The sequence below is a fragment of the Oncorhynchus mykiss genome, chromosome 9 (genome assembly GCF_013265735.2).
Source record: "Oncorhynchus mykiss isolate Arlee chromosome 9, USDA_OmykA_1.1, whole genome shotgun sequence".
Classification (NCBI taxonomy): Eukaryota; Metazoa; Chordata; class Actinopteri; order Salmoniformes; family Salmonidae; genus Oncorhynchus; species Oncorhynchus mykiss.
In genome coordinates, this window is record NC_048573.1 from 25,524,953 (window position 1) to 25,545,065 (window position 20,113).

Consider the following 20,113-nt stretch of genomic DNA (forward strand, 5'->3'; position numbering starts at 1 on the left):
TGTGCGGGACCAGCATTAAGAAACACAGATCTAGATGATTGACATCTGTTTTGGAGTGGTTGTTGATTCGAGAGAAGCTGTGGTGATGGCACCATAGCTTGTTGTGACACGATTCATTTAGCCGATTCTGTTGTAAAAACGTTTTTTTTAACGGAACGCGGAGGGACCTATCTGAATTTATTCAATAGAAACTCTTGTTTTATTTGCAAATGTTCTGTTTGGGCAACTTGTTTGGACTAATGATTACATCCCATGTGGGGACAGTAGTTTAACCTGACCAGTTATAGCCATAGACAATAACTAGGGCACAATGTTTTTCCAGGTTAGGTCTCTGGAAAAAAACTCCTGGCCCTAATCCCATGTCATTTGTTTCTCTTGAGCTCTTCATATGTTTTTCGATAGTACTCCCTCTGAGTCTTCTCCCTCCACCCTCCCATTCTGAATGTAGTCTGTGTACCCATATTCAAATTCCCATTTCCCTTAAATGACCTAACCATCACAATAGGGGAATTTATGTTCAGAAATAGGGAGTGAGGAAGAAGGTGCCTGCACATTTCAGTAGATCAAATGCTGTGCCCGCAGTTGGTTTGATTTTGTTCTGCTTGAGAGGGTTTGTGATACTGATTTAAATCTGTACGTTGGATACATTTTGTGGATTTCAACAGCTACTTGTCTGATTTAAATGTATTCAAGTGTGAATATCCAAATAGGTACCCAGAACGAAGAAGTCTGTATCCCATCTGTTGAAGAATGGACAGGATTCAACATCTGTTATTATGGGGTGAGCTCAAGTCCTGCTTTTGACAAATGCATTCATTCTCATGTGTAAATTAATGTTTTAAAGGTGAACCTTGTAAGGTGTAAAGAAACAAGCAGTAAGTCAATTGTAGATCAGAGTACTATCTATGAAACAAATATTGTATTTGGCAGCTTTAAACCACAAAGAATGACGCAAGAATGAGAGAGTTGCTTAATTATTCAAAATGCCAAGTGACATTTATAAGAGATATTCTGTTTGGCGAATAATGTATCCAAAACATCCTTGAGTGGCGATCCGACATATGAAAATGTCATGTAAAGACATCCCATAAATAAAAGGCATCCAATGGCGCCCAGTTGTGTTGATATGAACCACCGGTGGCATCAGTTTACTCATCTAATCAATAACCCGTATTCATAAAGCGTCTATGATCTAAAAGGCAAAAATGATCCTCGATCAGCACTCCAATTTGGAGATGTTTTATGAATACAAGCCTGAATGTTAGGAGCTAAAATAAATAACATTTTAACATGTTTCAACCATAGGTCCTTGGCTGAATAGGGTCATTGATCAGCATACTGAAGAGGAAAATGCCTGTTAGCTGAATATGATCTGGAGTTTTCTCTCTCTCTCCCTCTCTCCCAGCTGTGTTGGTGGTGTGCTGTTTAGCTGAGCGGCAGTACTTCCTCCAGTCGAACTCATCCACCTGGGAACAGGCCAGACTCCACTGCCAGGTAGAACACAAAGATATAGAGAGTAGAGGTCGACCGATTATGATTCTTCAACGCCGATACCGATTATTGGAGGACCAAAAAAAACAGATACTGATTTTACATATATATTTGCAATAATGACAATTATAACAATACTGATTGAACAATGAACTTTTATTTAAATGTTTTATTCTGGGGGCTCCCTAAGTGTGTGCAGGTTTTTCTCCAACCTAGCTTTAAAATGCCTGGTTAAACCAGTGACTAGGTTGAGGACGATGATGATATCAAATATTAGTGCTGGACTGGAACAAAAGCCTGCACCCGTTCTGGCCCTCCAGGACCCAGTAATAGCCACCCCTGATATAACTCATAATAACTTTGTCATGTTAGGTGTGCTATAAAGAGCTGGTGAGCCTCACCCCTGACAACAACCTGCAACTCGTCCAGAACCTAAACTCTAGTTACTGGATCGGCCTCCGCAAGACTATCCGCAATGACTCCTACCCCTGGTCCAGCTGGTCCAACGGAGACCCCCTCACCTTCCAGAACTGGTACCCTGGCCACCCCGTACTCTCCAAGCCCAAGGACCATGTGATGAAAGTTAACTACGGCTCCAGCCTCCCCAATGAATGTGGGTGTTCCTGCGCCAATGAGAGCAAGCCTACCAATGTTACCCCGGCACCTACTGCTGCCGGTAGCTACAATGATACTGGTTACGGTAATGATACAGATGGCCCTTTCCCAGAGGATGAAAACATGACAACGTTATCAACGATGGAAGCCATGGCAAAGATGAAACTGATAGAGACAACTGAGAGGACAACAATGGCAACAGAGGTGACAACGATGACATCTGAAATGACTACGGGACCAACGTTCTTTACAGGAGTTACTGGTGGCATCAGTGGGACGAATGAGACGGACACAGATGAGAACCAGTGCATAGCCCTATACAGTTTTGGACTTTGGTTTGATCAAATCTGCTCAAAGCCTACCCCCTATATCTGCTATGAAGGTAGGGGGGGGGGGTTTAATTTATTTTTCTTCTTTAAAAAATTGAATTTAGTGTGATGTTGGCTTTCTGGGAAGTAGATTGAGATGCTGATGTTGGGGGGTGTAATACTTACTGGTAATCATATTGATATGTTTTCTATTTGACTCGCATCCTTTTCCCCCGTCTTTGTCACCTTCTCTTACCCCCTCACCCAACCCACCCCGATCAACAACCGCATCTCACCTGTGTATGTAGACCGTTTCTACGGGAACGCCACCATGACCAACAAGACCCTACACAGCGGGACTCTGCATTGGACCCGCGGGCCTGGTGACATCAGCGACTACAGGGTGGAGGTCAACTCCTCTGACTACAACCTGACCCTAAACCACAGCAACTTGAACCGGGCTTACTTGACCTACGACCTTTCCAACCTCACCGCCGGCACCCAGTACAACGTCCAGGTGTTCCCCATTAAGTGTGGAAGGGACCTCAACCCACAGAACGTCTCCTTCTACACCAGTGAGTATGGGGAATAGCACTAGTATCAAATGTCACTGTTGAATAGGGCCACTACAACTGCTGTTAATGCTACAACCACTATTACTGCTAATACTGCTACTGTACAACTACTACTAAAACTTGTAGTAGTGTAGATGCTAGATAGATAGAAATTACATGTACAGTGCCTTCAGAAAGTATTCATACCCCTTGACTAATTTCACATTTGGTTGTGTTACATACAGCCTGAATTCTAAATGGTTGAGAAAAATATATATTTAAACCATCTACACACAATACCCCATAATGACAAAGTGAAAATATGTTTTTAGAAATGTTTGCACATTTATTGAAAATTAAATACAGAAATATCTTATTTACATAAGCATTCACAACCCTGAGTTAATACTTTGTAGAAGCACCTTTGGCAGCGATTACAGCATTGACCAGTCTTGGGTAGGTCTGTATCAGCTTTGCACATCTGGATTTGGGGATTTTCTCCCATTCTTCCTTGTAGATTTTCTCAAGATCTTAGATGGGGAGTAGCGGTGAACAGCAATCTTCAAGTCTTTCCACAGATTTTCAATGGGATTCAAGTCTGGGCATTGGCTGGGCCACTCAAGGACTTTCACATTCTTGTTCTGGAGCCATTGCCACATTGCTTTGGCTGTATGCTTGGGGTCATTGCAATGTTGGAATGTAAATCGTTGCCCCCAGCCTAGGGTTGTTAGCACTCTGAAGCAGGTTCTCATCAAGGATTTGTCTGTATTTGGCACCATTCATTGTTCCCTCTATCCTTACCAGTCTCCCAGGCCCTGCTGCTGAAAATCACCCTCATAGCATGATGCTGTCACCACCATGCTTCACTGTAGGGATGGTGTTAGACTGGTTTTCTCCAGACCACAGAATATTTTGCCTTAGGCTCTGAGTCTTTCAAATGTATTTTTGCAAACTCCATGCATGCTGTCATGTGCCTTTATCTAAAGCAGGGGTGGGCAACTCCAGTCCTTGAGGGCCTGATTGGTGTCACACTTTTTCTCCATCCCTAGCAAACACAGCTGATTAATCAAATTGCATTCTAAACTGAAGATCATGATTTGGTGATTATTGGAGTCAGGGGTGTTAGCTGGGGTTGGGGCAAAACTGTGACACCAATCAGGCCCTCGAGGACTGCCCACCTCTGATCTAAGGAGTAGCTTCTGTTCTTGCCACCCAACCATAAAGCCCAGACTGGTGAAGTACTGTAGAGACTGTTGTCCTTCTGGCAGGTTCCCCCATCTCAGCCAAGGAACTCTGTAGTTCTGTCAGAGTGGTCATTGGGTTTTTGGTCACCTCCATGACCAAGGTCCTTCTTGCCCGGTTGCTCGGTTTGGTCGGATGGCCAGCTCTAGGCAGTCTGGGTACTTCCATACTTCTTCCATTTCCCAATGATGGAGACCATGTGCTCTTGGAAACTTTCAACACTCTAGAAATGACAGATACAGTGCATTCGTACACCTAGACCTTTTCCAAATGTTGTTACGTTACATCCTTAAATAGTTTTTCCCCTCATCAATCTACATACGATACCCCATAATGACAAAGCAAAATATTTTTTTGTTTTTGTATTTAAAAAAAAGTGATCACATTTACATAAGTATTTAGATCCTTTACTCAGTACTTTGTTGAATCTCCTTTGGCAGCGATTACAGCCTTGAGTCTTCTTGGGTGTGACGTTACAAGCTTGGCACACCTGTATTTTGGCAGTTTCTCCCATTCTTCTCTGCAGATCCTCTCAAGCTCTGTCAGGTTGGACGGGGAGCGTTGCTGCTCTATTTTCAGGTCTCTCCAGAGATGTTCGATTGGGTTCAAGTCCAGGCTCAGGCTAGGCCATTCAATGACATTCAGAGACTCGTCCCGAAGCCACTCCTGCGTTGTCTTGACTGTGTGCTTAGGGTCGTTGTCCTGTTGGAAGGTGAACCTTCGATCCAGTCTGAGGTCCTGAGTGCTCTGGAGCAGGTTTTCATCAAGGATCTCTGTACGCTCCGTTAATATTTCCCTCGATCCTGACTAGTCTCCCAGTCCCTGTTGCTGAAAAACATCCCCACAGCATGGTGCTGCCACCACCAGGCTTCACCGTAGGGATGGTGCCAGGTTTCCACCAGATGTGACGCCTGGCATTCTGTCCAAAGAGTTCAATCTTGGTTTCATCAGACCAGAGAATCTTGTTTCTCATGGTCTGAACGTTCTTTTGGTGCCTTTTGGCAAACTCCAAGTGAGCTGTCGTGTGCCTTTTACTGAGGAGTGGCTTCCATCTGGCCACTGCCATAAAGGCCTGATGGGTGGAGTGCTGTAGAGATGTTTGTCCTTCTGGAAGGTTCTCCCATCTCCACAGAAGAACATTAGAGCTCTGTCAGACTGACCATCGGGTTCTTGGTCATCTCCCTGACCAAGGCCCTTTGTCATTATGGGGTGTTGTGTGTAGATTGATTTTTTTTTTTTTTAAATATCCATTTTAGAATAAGGCTGTAACGTAACAAAATGTGGAAAAGGGGAAGGGGTCTGAATACTTTCTGAATGCCTCATCACAATTCTTTCTCTGAGATCTACGGACAGTTCCTTGGACTTCATGGTATAGTTACTGCTCTGACATGCACTGTCAACTGTGGGACCTTCTATACACTCACCGGCGAGTTTGAGGCACACCCATCTAGAACCGGGTCTTTCCCCCACTTGGCTTCCAGAACAGCCTGAATTCTTTAGGGCATGGATTCTACAAGGTGTCAAATGTTCCACAGGGATTTTGGTCCATGCTGACGCAATGGCATCCCGCAGTTGCTGCAGGTTGGACGGCGGTACATTCATGCTGCGAACAGTCCATCTCATCTCAAAGATCCTCTATTGGGTTTGGTCAGCAACAATGTTCAGATACACTGTGGCGCTCAATCGTTTCTCAATTTGTATCAAGGGACCTAACCTGTCCCAGAAAAACATTCCTCACACCAGTACACCACTGCCACCAGCCTGTACCCATCCTGTACCACCAGGCAGGATGGGTCCATGGACTCATGCTGCTTACGCCAAATCCTGAGTCTGCCATCAGCATGACGTAACAGGAACTGGGATTCGTCGCACCAGGCAATATTTTTCACTCTTCAATAGTCCAGTGTTGGTGATTGTGTGCCCACTGGAGCCACTTCTTGTTTTTAGCTGATCGGAGTGGAAGCCATGTGTGGTCGTCTGCTGCAATAGGCCACCCGTGACAAGGATAGATGAATTGTGAACTGTTATTTGTCTGTTTGTGGCCCAACCTGTTAGCTTGCATGATTTTCGCCCTTCTCCTTCGACCTCTCATCATCAAGCTGTTTGCCCCCCATAGGACTGCCGCTGACTGGATGTTTTTTCTGTGTCGCACCATTCTCGGTAAACCTTAGACAATGTCTTGCGTGAAAAGCCCAGGAGGGCGGCTGTTTCTGAGATACTAGATCCGGGGTGCTTGGCACTGAAGATCATACCACACTCAAAGTCGCTCGGGGCACTTGTTTTGCCCATTCTAACGTTCAATCGAACAGTAACTGAATGCCTCTGCCTGCTTTATATAGCAAGCCACGGCCACACGACTCACTGTCTGTAGGAGCGATTCATTTTTTTGTGAACGGGGTGGTGTACCTAATAAACTGGCCCGATGAGTGGAGACAGGTGTTACTTTCTAAATCATGTCCAAGCATTTGAACTGGCCACAGGTGGACTCCAATAAAGTTATAGTGATATCTCGAGGATAAGCAAAGGAAATTGGATGCACCTAAACTCAACTTGGAGAGTCATAGCAAAGTATTGTGTATACTAATGTAAATTAGATGTCTGTATTTAATACATTTGCTAACATTTCTAAAAAAAAACTGTTTTCACTTTGTCATTATGGGGCATTCTGTGTAAATGGGTGAGAGAAATCCATTTAGTACATTTTGAGTTCCGGCTGTAACAACAAAATGTGGATTAAGTCTAGTTTCTAATGGCACTATATGCGTAGATGGTTATTAAAATGGTATAACAATGTTAAGGCATCGATATCAGTGGAGATGATGATTATGCCGACTACTGATCATTCATTCTCTCTCAGAGCCTGATGTGATCAAATACCTCAACGTCACCAAGGTCTCAGAAACCAACATCGCCCTGTCCTGGTCCGCTCCTGAGGGTAACCGTGACTTCTACTACATCCAGGTGAGGGGTCAACCTCATCTGAAAATGACCACACACACAGAGAGCGCTGTGGTGAAAGGCCTGATACCGGGGGGGTACTACACATTTTATGTCAACGCCAAAGTGGAGGACGAGTCCATTGAGGGAGACCCACTGAACATCTCCTCCTACACCAGTAAGTTACTGCAAACTGTTGTTTGTTGTTGTTTTTTTCCTTTGCAAATGTTTGACTGGTTTTCCTAGAGGGAAGTTTCTATAGGGGAAACAGTAAATAAGGCGTGCCACGTCAATTTCATTCCATTGAGAAAATGAATCTGACACGTAATTATGATTGAAAGGTTAGGATGCAACCACACCCCAAATCATTTTCAGACATTCAAATTTGTACATGACCCAGTGCAAATTACACACACACCGATCTCTTCTTTCCCCTTCAGAGCCAGGAAAGGTGTCAAACTTAAACGTGTCTGATCCTACTGCTGACTCTGTCTACCTCCAATGGGAGCAGCCCGCAGGGAATATCTCTGGGTTTAGAGTGGACGTCTTGCATGAAGAAAACGTCAATAACAAGTTTGTAGGCTACCATAGAACAGTAACAAGTACTGTATGTAGGCTGCTATCAAGTATGTAGGCTATCATTTTTCACGTAGCCCAAACCAAACACATGCCATTTAACTATTTACTGCTAATGTTTTTATAAAACAAAAGACCCATATGTTTTTTTCCCATGGGATCATGGGAACCTTGAGAACATTCAGGAAATTGCCACTTTCAAAACAACTGGAATTATTTATTTTTCCAATTTCCCAGTTGTCTTGAAAGCACCAAGTGCATTAAATGTCCTGGGAATTCACATAGAAATGTAATGAATAGAACACACTCCATTCTCCAGCGATATGGAACAGAGAACAGTCTCTGATCTACAAGACAAGAGTGCGTGTGAACAGTATTGACACAAGGCTATTTCTTGTTAATTTCTAGGACGCTGAACAGCATAGACCTGAACAATACAAGTCTAACGGTGCCGAAACTTCCGGCAGGCGCCAAGCTCTGGCTGAGCGTGGTAGCACTGGTGCCCGACGCATTTGTGAAAGGAGAGCCCAGCACCGTGATTGCCTTCACCAGTGAGTTTGGACAGATGATAATGGTGTTGGGAGAAGTTGCCCCTAGACAACTAATGGTTGAGGTTAGGATTTGGGGAGGGGCAGCTGATCCTAGATCTGTATCAAGGGGAAATTTTACCCAGGATAATGACGCATTAGTTGATTGATTGGATGTTTGAGTGGTTGGTTGTTTGGGTGGTTGATTTGTTGAAGGGTTGCTTGATTGGTATGTTGGATAGTATCTTTGTGAATGATGTATAATAACTGTATATTATCGTAGGAATAGCCGATGCGCTCAATTTGTTACTGTAATGTATTTCCCCTTGTCTCACATGAATCTCTACCCTCCCCTCTTCCCTCTCACCCCCATAGGTCCAGGTGGCATTACTGACTTAGAGTTGGTCCCTGCTACGTACACCATCAACGTGACCTGGACAGCTCCCACGGGCAACTACGAGACTTTCAGCGTTCAGCTCAATCTAACCGCCTTGGAACAGGAAGTCGAAAAAAAGGAGCAAAACGCCAGTCCTCTCTCCTTCACGGGACTGAAGGCAGGAGCCAAATATACAGTGACAGTCACCACTCTGAATGGGTATCTCAGGAGCCAACCAAGGAGCAGAACAGTTTTCACTTGTGAGTTATTAGTTTAACTCCCTTTCTCTCTCTCTCTTTGAATAGATGAACACAAGTCAAGTCCAAAATGATTGGCACCGTTGATAAAGATGAGCAAAAAAGACTGTACAAATACTGAGCTATAATGTATGCTCAACATTTTGGCGAAATTATATTATTTCATACTATTTGTTGTTTTGTTTTACAAATAATATATATATTTTTCTTTAAAAGATGGGGGCCAAAATTATTGCCACCTGTTTTCAATACCTAATCTTGTGAGGATTATGGCACTGAGCCTTTTTCTAAAATGTTTTATGAGATTGGAGAACACAGTGGGAGGGATCTTAGACCATTCCTCCATACAGAAACCTTCCAGATCCTTGATATCCTTCATATGTGCCTATGGACTGCCCTCTTCAATTAAAACCACAGGTTTTCAATGGGGTTCAAGTCCGGAGACTGAGATGGTCATTGCAAAACGTTGATTTTGTGGTCAATTAACAATTTCTTTGTGGATTTTAATGTGTGCATGGGGTTATTGTCTTGCTGAAAGAACCACCCGAGGCCAGGTTTCAGCCTCCTGGCAGAGGCGACCAAATTTTTGGCTAAAATGTCCTAGAACTGGGTAAAGCTAATGCCATTGACCTTAACAAGGGCCCTAGGACCAGTGGAAGCAAAATAACCCCATAACATCAAAGATCCACCACCATATTAAAGTAGGAGTGTTTTTTTTCTTCTTTTCTGCATATGCATCTTTCTTTCATCGCGAAACCGACCACTGGTGTGCGTGGCCGAAGAGCTCTATTTTCATGTCATCCAACAAATGTAAACGCTTGGAGTTTCTTAAATGCCATTGGTACTTGGATTGGAACTGGTGCTATGGTCAGATGACGTGAAAATAGAGTTCCCTCGACCATGCACACAGTGGTGGGTTTTGCGTCGAAAGAAAGATGCATGTGCAGAAAAGAACCCCATTCCTATTTTAGAATGTGGTAGTGGATCTCTGATGTTATGGAGATATTTTGCTTCCACTGGCCTTGGGGCCCTTGTTAGCAGACACTCCTATCCAGGACCTAAGTGTATATACTGGTAGAATAAAAAAAGACAAGGGGATAGAAATGTTGACTTTTTAATGTTGACGTCTAGTTAATATTTTTCTCACCCTTGTGCACACAGTTCCTGTCCAACCGGAACCAGCCAAAATCGACTCCTTCAGTGAGAGTCATGTCACCCTGTCATGGGGAGCCCCCAAGGCATCCCAAGGCGTAGAACTGACGTACCTGGTCAAATACACCACTGAATTCTGGAATTTGACAAAGAATGTCACTGTGAAAAATGCCACCACCTATATATTTCATGGGTTGCATGCTGGGACCAACTACGACTTCGAAGTACGAGTGAAGGCGGGAACCCAGGAAAGCAGTCCGGTCACAGTATCACAGATGACAAGTAAATGAAACAATATCTTGTTTACAAATGTAATAATAATAGTGACTATGTTTGTCTTTGTTTTTTGCTAATCATCACTCCCTTACGTCTCAACTCCCTACATCTCTATATTGCCCTTTCTCTCTCCTCTCTCTACTCTCTCTCTCTCTGTCTGCCTGCCTGTCTGTCACTGCCAGTTGCTAAGAAGAGTGTTCTGACTATTACCATGAAGTGTTCGTCCAGCGTACCCCTCTACTGCGAGGACATCCGCACACAGACAGAGGTCCTGTCAAAGGTGAGGTCATCATCATCAAATCCTCCAATCGCATGGCATTCATCACCAAACCTTTTAATCACATTACGTATGTACATTGTAGTCATTTTTATCAGACTCTCCTATCCAGAGCCACTTACAATGAATTGGTGGGACAACCGCATACTGTATCAGGGTCATTGCAAGAACAATCTTTGATTAAAAACAATTTAAAAAATCAGCGACAGGGATGCTAGTAAGAGTAAATAGAAAAAAACTAGCCGAAGTTCAGTGTCATATGTGTTCCCCATCACATACACAATAAAAAGACTATGCAGAGTAAATCAAATGGATGTTTTCCTATAACACATCTCATACAAAACTGAGTCTGTCCTTATTTCTGTTACAGTTGCAGGAGCATTTCCGCAAGGAGTTCTACAAGAAGATAGATATTGTGTTCTGGGAACTGGACTGGAGAGAGGCATAATATCTCACACAAGCTTGACCAAATACTACTACTTTAATACACATTTAAGGGAATTTGCCGCAACACTTTTGGTCCCCTAAAATGGGGGTACTATATACAAAAAGCGCTGTAATTTCTGCACGGTTCACCCGATATAAATGAAAATACCCTCAAATTAAAGAGTACAGAGTACATATCTACTTTAACCTCGTAGTCACTGTATCATTTCAAATCCAAAGTGCTGGATTACAGAGCCAAAAAAAAAATAATACTGTCCCAATACTTTGGGAGCTCACTGTATGTGTGTTGAATTCCTTGTCCTTGTTTTCAAGATGTCATGTTTTCTTTGCAAATGCATTTTTAGTAACATATTGTCTCTTACCAATTGTCAAATGAATCAATGAAAATGTACTCCATCTGACTGTGGTGTGGCTAAAACTACATTATGTAATCAACTTAGCTTTTCTAGTGTAAAACAAGTATTTTCTAGTAAGTCTCTGTGCAGCTCAATCAAGAAGGCACCTGATGTTGAAGATGATTGGTTTTTCGATTCAAACATTTTTGCTTGTTTGACGCTATACTGTTTGTTTGTTTTTCTTTTACAACTTGGTCGGCCATGTTACGTGGGGTAGTGGATAACTATTGGACTATTTGTAGCAAATAGCAATCGATAACTACTGTATTGTACAACGATGCAATGCCCCAAACGTGTAATTCATTGGTGCACTAAAATAATTGGTGCACTAAAATAATTAATTGGTGCACTAAAATGTAGCAATGTAGCATTTTGCTCCATTCCAGTAGTTAAAAAACACAAGTGAAAACTAAGTGCTTAGTGAGCGGAGACGATGCCTGTCCAACATTTCCATTCTCTGAAACCAACCACGAAGCACAGCAGTTGTTCAAAGTAACTAGATAGCTCGGGAGCTAAATGGCTTCTCATATCTGTGAAAACCAAGGCTATCTAATGAGTTATCTTGTTGACCTCAGAATGTAAGCACGGGTACTACTAGCTAGCTAGTTAAAGGGACATTCCACTCCAAAATCTAACGTTGTTAGATTATGTTTTAGACCTATGTCAAGATCCACATCCCATACCATCAATTCCAAATTATTGGAATTGGACATTTCCGAACAATCTCTCTTTGAAGATGTGTTGCAACTCCCCTGTTGCGAGACGTTCTCCACTATAGCCTGCAAAAGCATCTCCTTTCACCGGTAATTATGACACTCTTTTGTTTGGAGGATGAGCAATGATGAAAGACGTGTTTTATCATCACAATTTCCTAAAAACTAGAAACATTATGGGCCAGTTTCCTGGATACAGCGTAAGCCTTTTCCTAGTCTAAAAAACATTCTCAATGGAGAATCTCCATATAAATATATTTTTTTAGTCCTGATCGGGACTAATCTGTGTCCGGGAAACTGTACCTTAGTGTATAATCAGCATGCGCAGTTATTCTCTCATTTCTTCATTGCATAGCATACTTGTGCCCTATACCAAAACCAACCCCTACCCCATGGCACTTCTACCTTGTCCCCTGTGTCTTCTCCATAGGTTTCCTAGGAACACAGAGCGAAGGCTCCAGTGGTGTTCTGCCCCCATCTGACAAAGTCCTGACCAGCAGTGGATCCCCAGCACCTAACGTTTGTTCCGCAGCAAGCACTTCACCCACATGTTTGACCTCACGGGCCAGATGGTCAGACTTAGGGGCCAGATGGTCAGACTGAGGGGCCAGATGGTCAGACTGAGGGACCATACCGTACCCTCAGTCTTCAACTTCCGCCAGAGGAGGAAGGTAGGTATACAATCCAAAAACATCCCCATGACACTAAACACTAGACGGTACAGAAACAATATAGCCTAGAGACACTTTCCTATCACAATGTAGTCCCTAGTCCATAGGGTAGAGTGGGATAAGTTGAGCCTTTTTTAACACTCAACATCATTCCATTAATGAAATTATACTATTCTTTCTAACAAAGATATCTACATATATTTCAGGATGTTGTGCATCCCTGGATATACTCGGAATTCATGTAAACATTGCCGTTTTGAAAACAGCTTGCTCCCGGGAATGGGATAAATTGAGCCGCAGGACATACCTTTTTAAAACCACGTCTATCTTTATTTCCCAAACACTATTTGGGACAGGCATTTTGTCATTTAAGCTTCTTTTAAAACAGGCTTAACACCTAACAAACACTTTGTTTGTTGTTGTTTTTTCCTTTGCAAATGTTTGACTGGTTTTCCTAGAGGGAAGTTTCTATAGGGGAAACAGTAAATAAGGCGTGCCACGTCAATTTCATTCCATTGAGAAAATGAATCTGACACGTAATTATGATTGAAAGGTTAGGATGCAACCACACCCCAAATCATTTTCAGACATTCAAATTTGTACATGACCCAGTGCAAATTACACACACACCGATCTCTTCTTTCCCCTTCAGAGCCAGGAAAGGTGTCAAACTTAAACGTGTCTGATCCTACTGCTGACTCTGTCTACCTCCAATGGGAGCAGCCCGCAGGGAATATCTCTGGGTTTAGAGTGGACGTCTTGCATGAAGAAAACGTCAATAACAAGTTTGTAGGCTACCATAGAACAGTAACAAGTACTGTATGTAGGCTGCTATCAAGTATGCAGGCTATCAATGTTCACGTAGCCCAAACCAAACACATGTCATTTAACTATTTACTGCTAATGTTTTTATAAAACAAAAGACCCATATGTTTTTTTCCCATGGGATCATGGGAACCTTGAGAACAATCAGGAAATTGCCACTTTCAAAACAACTGGAATTATTTATTTTTCCAATTTCCCAGTTGTCTTGAAAGCACCAAGTGCATTAAATGTCCTGGGAATTCACATAGAAATGTAATGAATAGAACACACTCCATTCTCCAGCGATATGGAACAGAGAACAGTCTCTGATCTACAAGACAAGAGTGCGTGTGAACAGTATTGACACAAGGCTATTTCTTGTTAATTTATAGGACGCTGAACAGCATAGACCTGAACAATACAAGTCTAACGGTGCCGAAACTGCCGGCAGGCGCCAAGCTCTGGCTGAGCGTGGTAGCACTGGTGCCCGACGCATTTGTGAAAGGAGAGCCCAGCACCGTGATTGCCTTCACCAGTGAGTTTGGACAGATGATAATGGTGTTGGGAGAAGTTGCCCCTAGACAACTAATGGTTAAGGTTAGGATTTGGGGAGGGGCAGCTGATCCTAGATCTGTATCAAGGGGAAATTTTACCCAGGATAATGACGCATTAGTTGATTGATTGGATGTTTGAGTGGTTGGTTGTTTGGGTGGTTGATTTGTTGAAGGGTTGCTTGATTGGTATGTTGGATAGTATCTTTGTGAATGATGTATAATAACTGTATATTATCGTAGGAATAGCCGATGCGCTCAATTTGTTACTGTAATGTATTTCCCCTTGTCTCACATGAATCTCTACCCTCCCCTCTTCCCTCTCACCCCCATAGGTCCAGGTGGCATTACTGACTTAGAGTTGGTCCCTGCTACGTACACCATCAACGTGACCTGGACAGCTCCCACGGGCAACTACGAGACTTTCAGCGTTCAGCTCAATCTAACCGCCTTGGAACAGGAAGTCGAAAAAAAGGAGCAAAACGCCAGTCCTCTCTCCTTCACGGGACTGAAGGCAGGAGCCAAATATACAGTGACAGTCACCACTCTGAATGGGTATCTCAGGAGCCAACCAAGGAGCAGAACAGTTTTCACTTGTGAGTTATTAGTTTAACTCCCTTTCTCTCTCTCTCTTTGAATAGATGAACACAAGTCAAGTCCAAAATGATTGGCACCGTTGATAAAGATGAGCAAAAAAGACTGTACAAATACTGAGCTATAATGTATGCTCAACATTTTGGCGAAATTATATTATTTCATACTATTTGTTGTTTTGTTTTACAAATAATATATATATTTTTCTTTAAAAGATGGGGGCCAAAATTATTGCCACCTGTTTTCAATACCTAATCTTGTGAGGATTATGGCACTGAGCCTTTTTCTAAAATGTTTTATGAGATTGGAGAACACAGTGGGAGGGATCTTAGACCATTCCTCCATACAGAAACCTTCCAGATCCTTGATATCCTTCATATGTGCCTATGGACTGCCCTCTTCAATTAAAACCACAGGTTTTCAATGGGGTTCAAGTTCGGAGACTGAGATGGTAATTGCAAAACGTTGATTTTGTGGTCAATTAACAATTTCTTTGTGGATTTTAATGTGTGCATGGGGTTATTGTCTTGCTGAAAGAACCACCCGAGGCCAGGTTTCAGCCTCCTGGCAGAGGCGACCAAATTTTTGGCTAAAATGTCCTAGAACTGGGTAAAGCTAATGCCATTGACCTTAACAAGGGCCCTAGGACCAGTGGAAGCAAAATAACCCCATAACATCAAAGATCCACCACCATATTAAAGTAGGAGTGTTTTTTTTCTTCTTTTCTGCATATGCATCTTTCTTTCATCGCGAAACCGACCACTGGTGTGCGTGGCCGAAGAGCTCTATTTTCATGTCATCCAACAAATGTAAACGCTTGGAGTTTCTTAAATGCCATTGGTACTTGGATTGGAACTGGTGCTATGGTCAGATGACGTGAAAATAGAGTTCCCTCGACCATGCACACAGTGGTGGGTTTTGCGTCGAAAGAAAGATGCATGTGCAGAAAAGAACCCCATTCCTATTTTAGAATGTGGTAGTGGATCTCTGATGTTATGGAGACCAAGACCACTGGCCTTGGGGCCCTTGTTAGCAGACACTCCTATCCAGGACCTAAGTGTATATACTGGTAGAATAAAAAAAGACAAGGGGATAGAAATGTTGACTTTTTAATGTTGACGTCTAGTTAATATTTTTCTCACCCTTGTGCACACAGTTCCTGTCCAACCGGAACCAGCCAAAATCGACTCCTTCAGTGAGAGTCATGTCACCCTGTCATGGGGAGCCCCCAAGGCGTAGAACTGACGTACCTAGTCAAATACACCACTGAATTCTGGAATTTGACAAAGAATGTCACTGTGAAAAATGCCACCACCTATATATTTCATGGGTTGCATGCTGGGACCAACTACGACTTCGAAGTACGAGTGAAGGCGGGAACCCAGGAAAGCAGTCCGGTCACAGTATCACAGATGACAAGTAAATGAAAGAATATCTTGTTTACAAATGTAATAATAATAGTGACTATGTTTGTCTTTGTTTTTTGCTAATCATCACTCCCTTACGTCTCAACTCCCTACATCTCTATATTGCCCTTTCTCTCTCCTCTCTCTACTCTCTCTCTCTGTCTGCCTGCCTGTCTGTCACTGCCAGTTGCTAAGAAGAGGGTTCTGACTATTACCATGAAGTGTTCGTCCAGCGTACCCCTCTACTGCGAGGACATCCGCACACAGACAGAGGTCCTGTCAAAGGTGAGGTCATCATCATCAAATCCTCCAATCGCATGGCATTCATCACCAAACCTTTTAATCACATTACGTATGTACATTGTAGTCATTTTTATCAGACTCTCCTATCCAGAGCCACTTACAATGAATTGGTGGGACAACCGCATACTGTATCAGGGTCATTGCAAGAACAATCTTTGATTAAAAACAATTTAAAAAATCAGCGACAGGGATGCTAGTAAGAGTAAATAGAAAAAAACTTGCCGAAGTTCAGTGTCATATGTGTTCCCCATCACATACACAATAAAAAGACTATGCAGAGTAAATAAAATGGATGTTTTCCTATAACACATCTCATACAAAACTGAGTCTGTCCTTATTTCTGTTACAGTTGCAGGAGCATTTCCGCAAGGAGTTCTACAAGAAGATGGATATTGTGTTCTGGGAACTGGACTGGAGAGAGGCATAATATCTCACACAAGCTTGACCAAATACTACTACTTTAATACACATTTAAGGGAATTTGCCGCAACACTTTTGGTCCCCTAAAATGGGGGTACTATATACAAAAAGCGCTGTAATTTCTGCACGGTTCACCCGATATAAATGAAAATACCCTCAAATTAAAGAGTACAGAGTACATATCTACTTTAACCTCGTAGTCACTGTATCATTTCAAATCCAAAGTGCTGGATTACAGAGCCAAAACAAAAAAAAAATACTGTCCCAATACTTTGGGAGCTCACTATGTGTGTTGAATTCCTTGTCCTTGTTTTCAAGATGTCATGTTTTCTTTGCAAATGCATTTTTAGTAACATATTGTCTCTTACCAATTGTCAAATGAATCAATGAAAATGTACTCCATCTGACTGTGGTGTGGCTAAAACTACATTATGTAATCAACTTAGCTTTTCTAGTGTAAAACAAGTATTTTCTAGTAAGTCTCTGTGCAGCTCAATCAAGAAGGCACCTGATGTTGAAGATGATTGGTTTTTCGATTCAAACATTTTTGCTTGTTTGACGCTATACTGTTTGTTTGTTTTTCTTTTACAACTTGGTCGGCCATGTTACGTGGGGTAGTGGATAACTATTGGACTATTTGTAGCAAATAGCAATCGATAACTACTGTATTGTACAACGATGCAATGCCCCAAACGTGTAATTCATTGGTGCACTAAAATAATTGGTGCACTAAAATAATTAATTGGTGCACTAAAATGTAGCAATGTAGCATTTTGCTCCATTCCAGTAGTTAAAAAACACAAGTGAAAACTAAGTGCTTAGTGAGCGGAGACGATGCCTGTCCAACATTTCCATTCTCTGAAACCAACCACGAAGCACAGCAGTTGTTCAAAGTAACTAGATAGCTCGGGAGCTAAATGGCTTCTCATATCTGTGAAAACCAAGGCTATCTAATGAGTTATCTTGTTGACCTCAGAATGTAAGCACGGGTACTACTAGCTAGCTAGTTAAAGGGACATTCCACTCCAAAATCTAACGTTGTTAGATTATGTTTTAGACCTATGTCAAGATCCACATCCCATACCATCAATTCCAAATTATTGGAATTGGACATTTCCGAACAATCTCTCTTTGAAGATGTGTTGCAACTCCCCTGTTGCGAGACGTTCTCCACTATAGCCTGCAAAAGCATCTCCTTTCACCGGTAATTATGACACTCTTTTGTTTGGAGGATGAGCAATGATGAAAGACGTGTTTTATCATCACAATTTCCTAAAAACTAGAAACATTATGGGCCAGTTTCCTGGATACAGCGTAAGCCTTTTCCTAGTCTAAAAAACATTCTCAATGGAGAATCTCCATATAAATATATTTTTTTAGTCCTGATCGGGACTAATCTGTGTCCGGGAAACTGTACCTTAGTGTATAATCAGCATGCGCAGTTATTCTCTCATTTCTTCATTGCATAGCATACTTGTGCCCTATACCAAAACCAACCCCTACCCCATGGCACTTCTACCTTGTCCCCTGTGTCTTCTCCATAGGTTTCCTAGGAACACAGAGCGAAGGCTCCAGTGGTGTTCTGCCCCCATCTGACAAAGTCCTGACCAGCAGTGGATCCCCAGCACCTAACGTTTGTTCCGCAGCAAGCACTTCACCCACATGTTTGACCTCACGGGCCAGATGGTCAGACTTAGGGGCCAGATGGTCAGACTGAGGGGCCAGATGGTCAGACTGAGGGACCATACCGTACCCTCAGTCTTCAACTTCCGCCAGAGGAGGAAGGTAGGTATACAATCCAAAAACATCCCCATGACACTAAACACTAGACGGTACAGAAACAATATAGCCTAGAGACACTTTCCTATCACAATGTAGTCCCTAGTCCATAGGGTAGAGTGGGATAAGTTGAGCCTTTTTTAACACTCAACATCATTCCATTAATGAAATTATACTATTCTTTCTAACAAAGATATCTACATATATTTCAGGATGTTGTGCATCCCTGGATATACTCGGAATTCATGTAAACATTGCCGTTTTGAAAACAGCTTGCTCCCGGGAATGGGATAAATTGAGCCGCAGGACATACCTTTTTAAAACCACGTCTATCTTTATTTCCCAAACACTATTTGGGACAGGCATTTTGTCATTTAAGCTTCTTTTAAAACAGGCTTAACACCTAACAAACACTTTGTTTGTTGTTGTTTTTTCCTTTGCAAATGTTTGACTGGTTTTCCTAGAGGGAAGTTTCTATAGGGGAAACAGTAAATAAGGCGTGCCACGTCAATTTCATTCCATTGAGAAAATGAATCTGACACGTAATTATGATTGAAAGGTTAGGATGCAACCACACCCCAAATCATTTTCAGACATTCAAATTTGTACATGACCCAGTGCAAATTACACACACACCGATCTCTTCTTTCCCCTTCAGAGCCAGGAAAGGTGTCAAACTTAAACGTGTCTGATCCTACTGCTGACTCTGTCTACCTCCAATGGGAGCAGCCCGCAGGGAATATCTCTGGGTTTAGAGTGGACGTCTTGCATGAAGAAAACGTCAATAACAAGTTTGTAGGCTACCATAGAACAGTAACAAGTACTGTATGTAGGCTGCTATCAAGTATGCAGGCTATCAATGTTCACGTAGCCCAAACCAAACACATGTCATTTAACTATTTACTGCTAATGTTTTTATAAAACAAAAGACCCATATGTTTTTTTCCCATGGGATCATGGGAACCTTGAGAACAATCAGGAAATTGCCACTTTCAAAACAACTGGAATTATTTATTTTTCCAATTTCCCAGTTGTCTTGAAAGCACCAAGTGCATTAAATGTCCTGGGAATTCACATAGAAATGTAATGAATAGAACACACTCCATTCTCCAGCGATATGGAACAGAGAACAGTCTCTGATCTACAAGACAAGAGTGCGTGTGAACAGTATTGACACAAGGCTATTTCTTGTTAATTTATAGGACGCTGAACAGCATAGACCTGAACAATACAAGTCTAACGGTGCCGAAACTGCCGGCAGGCGCCAAGCTCTGGCTGAGCGTGGTAGCACTGGTGCCCGACGCATTTGTGAAAGGAGAGCCCAGCACCGTGATTGCCTTCACCAGTGAGTTTGGACAGATGATAATGGTGTTGGGAGAAGTTGCCCCTAGACAACTAATGGTTAAGGTTAGGATTTGGGGAGGGGCAGCTGATCCTAGATC

At 42.5% G+C, this 20,113-nt stretch overlaps 2 protein-coding genes and 1 long non-coding RNA gene across 3 annotated transcripts; all 3 read left to right on the forward strand.

The window, feature by feature from the left end:
• Nucleotides 1-418: 418 nt before the first annotated feature.
• On the forward strand, nt 419-7,740 carry LOC110531825. The gene is made up of 6 exons (XM_021615266.2): nt 419-610; nt 711-781; nt 1,406-1,494; nt 1,864-2,488; nt 2,723-2,989; nt 7,068-7,740. The coding sequence occupies exons 2-6, from the start codon at nt 751-753 to the stop codon at nt 7,391-7,393; spliced, it is 1,338 nt and encodes a 445-aa protein (XP_021470941.2). The 5' UTR covers nt 419-610; nt 711-750; the 3' UTR covers nt 7,394-7,740.
• Nucleotides 7,478-11,221, forward strand: LOC118936682 (fibronectin-like). Its single transcript, XM_036986934.1, has 6 exons — nt 7,478-7,488; nt 8,132-8,274; nt 8,626-8,886; nt 10,045-10,317; nt 10,494-10,591; nt 10,959-11,221. The coding sequence occupies exons 1-6, from the start codon at nt 7,478-7,480 to the stop codon at nt 11,034-11,036; spliced, it is 864 nt and encodes a 287-aa protein (XP_036842829.1). The 3' UTR covers nt 11,037-11,221.
• Nucleotides 11,222-16,028: 4,807 nt separating this feature from the next.
• On the forward strand, nt 16,029-17,084 carry LOC118966181. Its single transcript, XR_005053448.1, has 3 exons — nt 16,029-16,182; nt 16,357-16,454; nt 16,822-17,084. It is a non-coding gene; the product is annotated as an uncharacterized LOC118966181 (long non-coding RNA).
• Nucleotides 17,085-20,113: the final 3,029 nt, after the last annotated feature.